Below are 11,386 nucleotides of genomic sequence, written 5' to 3' on the forward strand. Positions count from 1 at the left end.
GCAATGAAATCGAAATCTGGTTCGTAAACTGTCATGCAGATTTCGGTCAATTGCAGGATTTGAAATGCATGTGCACTGCCAACTCGCTGTCAACAGATAGTTTCCAAATCTTTTTATGTTTTTAATCAAGGTGCCCACCTGATTTGATTTGCAAGACCTGTTTTATCGCATAATAGATATTGATTATCGATCGGATCGTCTTGACTTGGCGCTGCCGTTTTGTTTGAAGCAAATGCAAGTGATATGAGAGGTGGAATCGGATTGGTCCATAGGAGAGGCTTAGAAGGGACATAACTCGTAATAGCCACTGGTGGTGCTACGATCGAGCCCAGGAGTTCCAGCCTAGTTCGGCAAGGGTGGAAACTGGAATTTTTTAAGTCAGTTAACTCTCTTGCCTCTGAAAGATGGTCAAGGTCCGACAAAATGCATGTTTCAGCTGTCACCTTTTAACAGGTAAACAAACATTTGACAAGTTGGTTTGAGTCTACATTAAAGGCCCCTGGGGGATCAGGAATGACTGTCATGACAGATGCCTTTAATGTAGGAAGGCCAAATCCTTTCTTTTACAAAATATATATCTAAGGAAAAAAGTTCAATAGCTATTCACAAAACTGTTAAACGTGCACCCAGGAAATGGCTTTCAGGTGTGTCCAACAGCAATCATTGAAATTGCTGTCCAGTCCCCAACAGTATAAAAAGGAAACATATGATTGTAAAGGATTGTTAATCAAAGCGACAAAACCCTTTCCATATTCATAAGAAATCTCTGCTATTGTCCAATTCTGACTATATCATGAGAATGTTTATGATACCCATTCAAAAAGTGATGACACAAGGTGTCCGTGAACATGGTGAATTTGTGGGCATATCTTGCCAAAACCAGTGCCATCCATAACAAACACATGCAAAGGCATGTCAATTGTTCACCCGAAACAATCTTTTGGACAACTGTAAGCTTGAACCTATCTCCAACAGTACCTTCCACCATAAACTGTCTAAGGTATGTATGGCATTAGGGGCCTTCCCTCACAAGGTCATACAAGGTCATTTGAAAAATCAGGAATATTAGTATTAGTATACGTATTTTCTGCAAAGGACAAAGGACTCAACTGCTCTTTCCGAGATCATTGAAAGAGGCAAAGGGCATATTTGTCTTGTATGTTTTCAAGTGAAGGTCTATCTGGGAGGAGTTTGAATTTCCCACTACTGCATGTGAGATGATACTCCTTACTGCTATCATTTCCAACATCCCACATTGAGTTGATGTGTTTGTTGTGGAGGGAACTGACACATATTCATCATCAGCTTTAACGAGAACAATTGTCAGTGAGCACTTGAGATATGTAAAAGGTAGAGTGGTGCCAATAGAGTTGTATTGAAAGCAAACATTCATTTTCCAATAAGAGTGGTCACAATAAAGGGTCGTGTGATCTGTATGACTGAGACATAATACAGTTCAGTTTGTGGGAGTATATCACTGTAAGCTGAACTGTTGAGTGTCGTAGTCTAGTCCTTCTTTCAGTGTTGATGCGCTTCCTCTTCGGTCTTTTTATATGTGGAAGGCATATTTTGTTCAGTAAGGATATAATATATATTTTCAATACTTTGTCATCGCTAAGGTTAGGGTTAGGGTTACAGTTTGGTGTATGGGTAGTAGAAGAGTGGTATTAGGTTAGGGTTAGGGTTACAGTTTGGTGTATGGGTAGTAGAAGAGTGGTATTAGGTTAGGGTTAGGGTTACAGTTTGGTGTATGGGTAGAAGAAGATTGTTATTAGGTTAGGGTTAGGGTTACAGTTTGGTGTATGGGTAGAAGAAGATTGTTATTAGGCTAGGGTTTGGGTTACAGTTTGGTGTATGGGTAGAAGAAGATTGTTATTAGGCTAGGGTTTGGGTTACAGTTTGGTGTATGGGTAGAAGAAGATTGTTATTAGACTAGGGTTTGGGTTACAGTTTGGTGTATGGGTAGAAGAAGATTGTTATGAGGCTAGGGTTTGGGTTACAGTTTGGTGTATGGGTAGTAGAAGATTGGTATAGTATATATGTAGGATTTATAGTCTCACGTTAGTTTAAACTTTTGGGAAAATACGGTTAGGGATAACATTGATCCACGCAGTTTGGATACGATGACATGCATCATCCAATCAATTTAAAACAGCAAGCAAGAACAGGCTGCATTATCAGAAATGTGTCATTTGGATCACTACACCCAAGTTGAGGTGAGAATGTACAATCTGACAAAATCTACTTTACAAATTTAGATCAATATACAAATTGATATATATTTTTTTTTAATACTCTCTTAAATTCACCACAAGTTTTTGCATTAATAACATGATAAAGGCAAAGGTTTCAGTGCTTAAAAGTATTTTTTTTTAAACTTTTAGTATAATAATTTGTCCTATATCTCATAGTCTCTTTCTACTGTCTCTCTCAATCTATAGCTACTGTTAGCAGGGACATTTTGAGGTCTTAGGTGAGGAAGATATTCAGGCATGAAGCGATTGATCATTTCATAGAAAAGAGTTGTCGTATTTGGACTGGTAGGAAATTAGTCTCAGCATACAAGACCTGTACCTCTGGCTGCTCCGCAAATTGTCCTTATTGGGTCTAGCTGTTAATTTTCAAGCATCATTTCTTGTTCTTTCGTACAATTATCTAAAGATGATAGTAATAATCAAAGACTGGAATGATGTAAGACTTGTACATAATTTCTAGCGATTTATGTGACAGGCGGTAAATGAGACTACCTAGATAATTCACCAGAGGGCTTACCTTTCTAACAATACTTTATGGAAACAATCATTATGGAAATTCCATAAGCAATCATGTTGCATGTTAATCCTAAGTGTTAATGCATATCAACGTCAATCATAATAAATCCTTTCATTTGAATACAAAGCTCCTGGCATGAATCCAGATTGTAAGTTAGTTCAAATAGTATTATCTCTGAAGAAATTAAACATGTACATAAGAACACACTTGTTGAAGATTTTTGCCAAAGAACTAGTAAGCATTGGATACTTCTGAAAATTTTAGATACTTTGACTTAAAATAAGGTACTCGATATTGTCATATTGTCCATGCTCGACTTGGATGCATTGGTCTCAATAGTCATAGAGTTGAAAGACATATTTCAAATATTGCAGCATGTCAGTGTGGATTTTATTTGGAGTCTCAAATGCACTTCCTCTTTACTTGTACTGGGTATCGTAACATTAGGGTTTTGATCTGAAAACAGCATTGTATGGTGACAAGAATTTAACAAGAGATGTGAACCACAACATACTTATGTCTGGCCAGGATTTGATAGAAAACAGTGGTAGGTTTGTACATTGAGTATAAATAGATGATACGCTTACACACATATGACTGTAGTGTTGGTAACATGGGTGATCTTGTTACTCTATAATTCTTGACCTTAAAGTTTTCATGTCAACACAAATGTAATTATGTAACAGGCAGTGGTATTTACAAAAGCCAGTTAGTCCTGTTCACCAATCGCTTTCAAGTTAAGTTGAATAAAATAGGTTTACACTAAACTAGTAAGAGCAACTGGTCTGTTGTTCGAACATTCATCAATGCTACCCTTTTTTTAAATAGATATTACAAAAGATTTCTTCCATACAAGTGGAAACATTGACTTACACAGGGAGTTCAAGTTGCTTCAGAGGGTCTGATCTAGAGGCTGTAATTTATTTCAATAATCTACTGCTAACTCCATCTGGTCCCGTAGCTTAAGCTATGTTATGTTATTATGTTATTTAACACTCAGCAATATTCTTGCTATATGACGACAGTCTGTAAATAACCAAGTCTGGACCAGACAATCCAGTGATTGACATCATGATCATCGATCCACACAATTAGGATACCATGACATGCATCAACCAAGTCAGAGAGCCTGACCACTTGATCCCGTTAGTCACATCTTATGCCAAGCATAGTCGGCTTAACGACAAGCGTGGGTTGCTGAAGACCTATTCTACCCCAGATCTTCACGGGTCCGTATACGTAGCTTTAGTAGTATCAATTGACATAGGAACATCTAGGACTACTCACTCCTTTCTTGTTCACTTTATATTACTTGTAACATTGTTATGGGTAACATAATGGGGCAGCTCTGTCTGCATGTAGAACTGTTCTGTAAGATAGTCAGTAAGTACACAGCAAGTTGGATGAAGTACATTCATCATAAAGGATACCATTGTTGTATATAGGTGCAAAGACGCAATTTGCAGTTGTTACAGTTTTCATAAAATTATTAACAAGCTACCACCATGTTTTGGGATTAAGTTGTTCTTTATTTGTGCATCTATCCTGGATAAAAAAAATCATTTGCCAAGAGGTCAAATATCCGCCTAGATAAGGGTTTGCATATATTCTATCTGCTGGTCTCTCAGCAAACATGCATGATGGCCGAAGAAACCACAGCTGCTGTTTTAGCAATTATCAAACCGGGTTACAGTTTGGTGTATGGGTAGTAGAAGATTGGTATTAGGCTAGGGTTTGGGTTACAGTTTGGTGTATGGGTAGAAGAAGATTGTTATTAGGCTAGGGTTTGGGTTACAGTTTGGTGTATGGGTAGAAGAAGATTGTTATTAGGTTAGGGTTAGGGTTACAGTTTGGTGTATGGGTAGTAGAAGATTGGTATTAGGCTAGGGTTTGGGTTACAGTTTGGAGTATGGGTAGTAGAAGATTGTTATTAGGCTAGGGTTTGGATTACAGTTTGGTGTATGGGTAGTAGAAGATTGGTATTAGGTTAAGGTTAGGGTTACAGTTTGGAGTATGGGTAGTAGAAGAGTGGTATTAGGTTAGGGTTAGGGTTACAGTTTGGTGTATGGGTAGAAGAAGATTGTTATTAGGTTAGGGTTAGGGTTACAGTTTGGTGTATGGGTAGAAGAAGATTGTTATTAGGCTAGGGTTTGGGTTACAGTTTGGTGTATGGGTAGAAGAAGATTCTTATTAGGATAGGGTTTGGGTTACAGTTTGGTGTATGGGTAGAAGAAGATTGTTATTAGACTAGGGTTTGGGTTACAGTTTGGTGTATGGGTAGAAGAAGATTGTTATGAGGCTAGGGTTTGGGTTACAGTTTGGTGTATGGGTAGTAGAAGATTGGTATAGTATATATGTAGGATTTATAGTCTCACGTTAGTTTAAACTTTTGGGAAAATACGGTTAGGGATAACATTGATCCACGCAGTTTGGATACGATGACATGCATCATCCAATCAATTTAAAACAGCAAGCAAGAACAGGCTGCATTATCAGAAATGTGTCATTTGGATCACTACACCCAAGTTGAGGTGAGAATGTACAATCTGACAAAATCTACTTTACAAATTTAGATCAATATACAAATTGATATATATTTTTTTTTAATACTCTCTTAAATTCACCACAAGTTTTTGCATTAATAACATGATAAAGGCAAAGGTTTCAGTGCTTAAAAGTATTTTTTTTTAAACTTTTAGTATAATAATTTGTCCTATATCTCATAGTCTCTTTCTACTGTCTCTCTCAATCTATAGCTACTGTTAGCAGGGACATTTTGAGGTCTTAGGTGAGGAAGATATTCAGGCATGAAGCGATTGATCATTTCATAGAAAAGAGTTGTCGTATTTGGACTGGTAGGAAATTAGTCTCAGCATACAAGACCTGTACCTCTGGCTGTTCCGCAAATTGTCCTTATTGGGTCTAGCTGTTAATTTTCAAGCATCATTTCTTGTTCTTTCGTACAATTATCTAAAGATGATAGTAATAATCAAAGACTGGAATGATGTAAGACTTGTACATAATTTCTAGCGATTTATGTGACAGGCGGTAAATGAGACTACCTAGATAATTCACCAGAGGGCTTACCTTTCTAACAATACTTTATGGAAACAATCATTATGGAAATTCCATAAGCAATCATGTTGCATGTTAATCCTAAGTGTTAATGCATATCAACGTCAATCATAATAAATCCTTTCATTTGAATACAAAGCTCCTGGCATGAATCCAGATTGTAAGTTAGTTCAAATAGTATTATCTCTGAAGAAATTAAACATGTACATAAGAACACACTTGTTGAAGATTTTTGCCAAAGAACTAGTAAGCATTGGATACTTCTGAAAATTTTAGATACTTTGACTTAAAATAAGGTACTCGATATTGTCATATTGTCCATGCTCGACTTGGATGCATTGGTCTCAATAGTCATAGAGTTGAAAGACATATTTCAAATATTGCAGCATGTCAGTGTGGATTTTATTTGGAGTCTCAAATGCACTTCCTCTTTACTTGTACTGGGTATCGTAACATTAGGGTTTTGATCTGAAAACAGCATTGTATGGTGACAAGAATTTAACAAGAGATGTGAACCACAACATACTTATGTCTGGCCAGGATTTGATAGAAAACAGTGGTAGGTTTGTACATTGAGTATAAATAGATGATACGCTTACACACATATGACTGTAGTGTTGGTAACATGGGTGATCTTGTTACTCTATAATTCTTGACCTTAAAGTTTTCATGTCAACACAAATGTAATTATGTAACAGGCAGTGGTATTTACAAAAGCCAGTTAGTCCTGTTCACCAATCGCTTTCAAGTTAAGTTGAATAAAATAGGTTTACACTAAACTAGTAAGAGCAACTGGTCTGTTGTTCGAACATTCATCAATGCTACCCTTTTTTTAAATAGATATTACAAAAGATTTCTTCCATACAAGTGGAAACATTGACTTACACAGGGAGTTCAAGTTGCTTCAGAGGGTCTGATCTAGAGGCTGCAATTTATTTCAATAATCTACTGCTAACTCCATCTGGTCCCGTAGCTTAAGCTATGTTATGTTATTATGTTATTTAACACTCAGCAATATTCTTGCTATATGACGACAGTCTGTAAATAACCAAGTCTGGACCAGACAATCCAGTGATTGACATCATGATCATCGATCCACACAATTAGGATACCATGACATGCATCAACCAAGTCAGAGAGCCTGACCACTTGATCCCGTTAGTCACATCTTATGCCAAGCATAGTCGGCTTAACGACAAGCGTGGGTTGCTGAAGACCTATTCTACCCCAGATCTTCACGGGTCCGTATACGTAGCTTTAGTAGTATCAATTGACATAGGAACATCTAGGACTACTCACTCCTTTCTTGTTCACTTTATATTACTTGTAACATTGTTATGGGTAACATAATGGGGCAGCTCTGTCTGCATGTAGAACTGTTCTGTAAGATAGTCAGTAAGTACACAGCAAGTTGGATGAAGTACATTCATCATAAAGGATACCATTGTTGTATATAGGTGCAAAGACGCAATTTGCAGTTGTTACAGTTTTCATAAAATTATTAACAAGCTACCACCATGTTTTGGGATTAAGTTGTTCTTTATTTGTGCATCTATCCTGGATAAAAAAAATCATTTGCCAAGAGGTCAAATATCCGCCTAGATAAGGGTTTGCATATATTCTATCTGCTGGTCTCTCAGCAAACATGCATGATGGCCGAAGAAACCACAGCTGCTGTTTTAGCAATTATCAAACCGGGTTACAGTTTGGTGTATGGGTAGTAGAAGATTGGTATTAGGCTAGGGTTTGGGTTACAGTTTGGTGTATGGGTAGAAGAAGATTGTTATTAGGCTAGGGTTTGGGTTACAGTTTGGTGTATGGGTAGAAGAAGATTGTTATTAGGCTAGGGTTAGGGTTACAGTTTGGAGTATGGGTAGTAGAAGAGTGGTATTAGGTTAGGGTTAGGGTTACAGTTTGGTGTATGGGTAGAAGAAGAGTGGTATTAGGTTAGGGTTAGGGTTACAGTTTGGTGTATGGGTAGAAGAAGATTGTTATTAGGTTAGGGTTAGGGTTACAGTTTGGTGTATGGGTAGTAGAAGAGTGGTATTAGGTTAGGGTTAGGGTTACAGTTTGGTGTATGGGTAGAAGAAGATTGTTATTAGGTTAGGGTTTGGGTTACAGTTTGGTGTATGGGTAGAAGAAGATTGTTATTAGGCTAGGGTTTGGGTTACAGTTTGGTGTATGGGTAGAAGAAGATTCTTATTAGGATAGGGTTTGGGTTACAGTTTGGTGTATGGGTAGAAGAAGATTGTTATTAGACTAGGGTTTGGGTTACAGTTTGGTGTATGGGTAGAAGAAGATTGTTATGAGGCTAGGGTTTGGGTTACAGTTTGGTGTATGGGTAGTAGAAGATTGGTATAGTATATATGTAGGATTTATAGTCTCACGTTAGTTTAAACTTTTGGGAAAATACGGTTAGGGATAACATTGATCTACGCAGTTTGGATACGATGACATGCATCATCCAATCAATTTAAAACAGCAAGCAAGAACAGGCTGCATTATCAGAAATGTGTCATTTGGATCACTACACCCAAGTTGAGGTGAGAATGTACAATCTGACAAAATCTACTTTACAAATTTAGATCAATATACAAATTGATATATATTTTTTTTTAATACTCTCTTAAATTCACCACAAGTTTTTGCATTAATAACATGATAAAGGCAAAGGTTTCAGTGCTTAAAAGTATTTTTTTTTAAACTTTTAGTATAATAATTTGTCCTATATCTCATAGTCTCTTTCTACTGTCTCTCTCAATCTATAGCTACTGTTAGCAGGGACATTTTGAGGTCTTAGGTGAGGAAGATATTCAGGCATGAAGCGATTGATCATTTCATAGAAAAGAGTTGTCGTATTTGGACTGGTAGGAAATTAGTCTCAGCATACAAGACCTGTACCTCTGGCTGCTCCGCAAATTGTCCTTATTGGGTCTAGCTGTTAATTTTCAAGCATCATTTCTTGTTCTTTCGTACAATTATCTAAAGATGATAGTAATAATCAAAGACTGGAATGATGTAAGACTTGTACATAATTTCTAGCGATTTATGTGACAGGCGGTAAATGAGACTACCTAGATAATTCACCAGAGGGCTTACCTTTCTAACAATACTTTATGGAAACAATCATTATGGAAATTCCATAAGCAATCATGTTGCATGTTAATCCTAAGTGTTAATGCATATCAACGTCAATCATAATAAATCCTTTCATTTGAATACAAAGCTCCTGGCATGAATCCAGATTGTAAGTTAGTTCAAATAGTATTATCTCTGAAGAAATTAAACATGTACATAAGAACACACTTGTTGAAGATTTTTGCCAAAGAACTAGTAAGCATTGGATACTTCTGAAAATTTTAGATACTTTGACTTAAAATAAGGTACTCGATATTGTCATATTGTCCATGCTCGACTTGGATGCATTGGTCTCAATAGTCATAGAGTTGAAAGACATATTTCAAATATTGCAGCATGTCAGTGTGGATTTTATTTGGAGTCTCAAATGCACTTCCTCTTTACTTGTACTGGGTATCGTAACATTAGGGTTTTGATCTGAAAACAGCATTGTATGGTGACAAGAATTTAACAAGAGATGTGAACCACAACATACTTATGTCTGGCCAGGATTTGATAGAAAACAGTGGTAGGTTTGTACATTGAGTATAAATAGATGATACGCTTACACACATATGACTGTAGTGTTGGTAACATGGGTGATCTTGTTACTCTATAATTCTTGACCTTAAAGTTTTCATGTCAACACAAATGTAATTATGTAACAGGCAGTGGTATTTACAAAAGCCAGTTAGTCCTGTTCACCAATCGCTTTCAAGTTAAGTTGAATAAAATAGGTTTACACTAAACTAGTAAGAGCAACTGGTCTGTTGTTCGAACATTCATCAATGCTACCCTTTTTTTAAATAGATATTACAAAAGATTTCTTCCATACAAGTGGAAACATTGACTTACACAGGGAGTTCAAGTTGCTTCAGAGGGTCTGATCTAGAGGCTGCAATTTATTTCAATAATCTACTGCTAACTCCATCTGGTCCCGTAGCTTAAGCTATGTTATGTTATTATGTTATTTAACACTCAGCAATATTCTTGCTATATGACGACAGTCTGTAAATAACCAAGTCTGGACCAGACAATCCAGTGATTGACATCATGATCATCGATCCACACAATTAGGATACCATGACATGCATCAACCAAGTCAGAGAGCCTGACCACTTGATCCCGTTAGTCACATCTTATGCCAAGCATAGTCGGCTTAACGACAAGCGTGGGTTGCTGAAGACCTATTCTACCCCAGATCTTCACGGGTCCGTATACGTAGCTTTAGTAGTATCAATTGACATAGGAACATCTAGGACTACTCACTCCTTTCTTGTTCACTTTATATTACTTGTAACATTGTTATGGGTAACATAATGGGGCAGCTCTGTCTGCATGTAGAACTGTTCTGTAAGATAGTCAGTAAGTACACAGCAAGTTGGATGAAGTACATTCATCATAAAGGATACCATTGTTGTATATAGGTGCAAAGACGCAATTTGCAGTTGTTACAGTTTTCATAAAATTATTAACAAGCTACCACCATGTTTTGGGATTAAGTTGTTCTTTATTTGTGCATCTATCCTGGATAAAAAAAATCATTTGCCAAGAGGTCAAATATCCGCCTAGATAAGGGTTTGCATATATTCTATCTGCTGGTCTCTCAGCAAACCTGCATGATGGCCGAAGAAACCACAGCTGCTGTTTTAGCAATTATCTTTCAACTTTCGAACTTTGTTTTATAATGTTGATTCTATGCATGCCAGATAAAATGCTTATGCTCCACGTAAGAATCTCGATCGGAATCAAGTTTTGTAAGGAACAGATACACTGGACATGTTTGATAAGCGCCTTGACCCCTAACTAAACCAAATACCTCGTTATCACAATCAGCTGTTAGTGGCGGGTCAGGCGGACAGGGTCGATGGAGGTTAATCACCAAGGACAGGTCCAGCATTAGTTAAAGGGTGGGTCTATATATATATAAATTCATAAAGATTTGAAGCCTTAAACATTCAGGGGAAGGGGGGGGGGGGGGGGGGGGGGGTAGAAGTGTGGGTCGCCATCGAAGCTCTCGGCTATAATTCGTATTGCAATCGATGACAACCCAGTATCTTACACTAAGTCCCCTGAAAATAGTCAAATAAACTGATATTTGATTATTAGGAATATGCATCCTTAGCCGTTGCTTCGTCCTACCATGATTGTGAAAACGTCCCGACTCTCCGTAATGCTCGAGTTGAACACGCCATTGTGACTTCGTCTTCTGAACTGTTCTACAGAGCAGTTGCCTCCCTTTGATCCGCAGGTCACGTTATACTTTTCAGGTTAATATGGTTCCGCCCATGTTTGGGGAGCAAGACGTAAAACTACATAGGCTGGAGTTCAACACATTACTTCGGCAGGACCAAAAATGTCAGTGCATAAGCAACATGTCTTGGTAATACGGATATCAAGACACATGTCTGTGATTCTGTTT

General features: G+C 37.4%; 1 protein-coding gene across 1 annotated transcript in view; it reads right to left on the minus strand.

Moving 5' to 3' along the window:
• The window catches only part of LOC139471084 (hydroxyacid-oxoacid transhydrogenase, mitochondrial-like), a 47,787-nt gene extending 36,408 nt beyond the window's left edge, over positions 1-11,379 (minus strand). The window contains exon 1 of the mRNA XM_071253383.1: positions 11,107-11,379. Within this exon, the coding sequence (XP_071109484.1) occupies positions 11,107-11,159 (53 nt within the window). The 5' untranslated portion in view covers positions 11,160-11,379. The remainder of the gene's footprint in view (positions 1-11,106) is intronic.
• Positions 11,380-11,386: the final 7 nt, after the last annotated feature.

This window comes from Haliotis cracherodii, unplaced genomic scaffold (genome assembly GCF_022045235.1).
Source record: "Haliotis cracherodii isolate W230 unplaced genomic scaffold, xgHalCrac1.p SCAF_1, whole genome shotgun sequence".
Taxonomy (NCBI): domain Eukaryota; kingdom Metazoa; phylum Mollusca; class Gastropoda; order Lepetellida; family Haliotidae; genus Haliotis; species Haliotis cracherodii.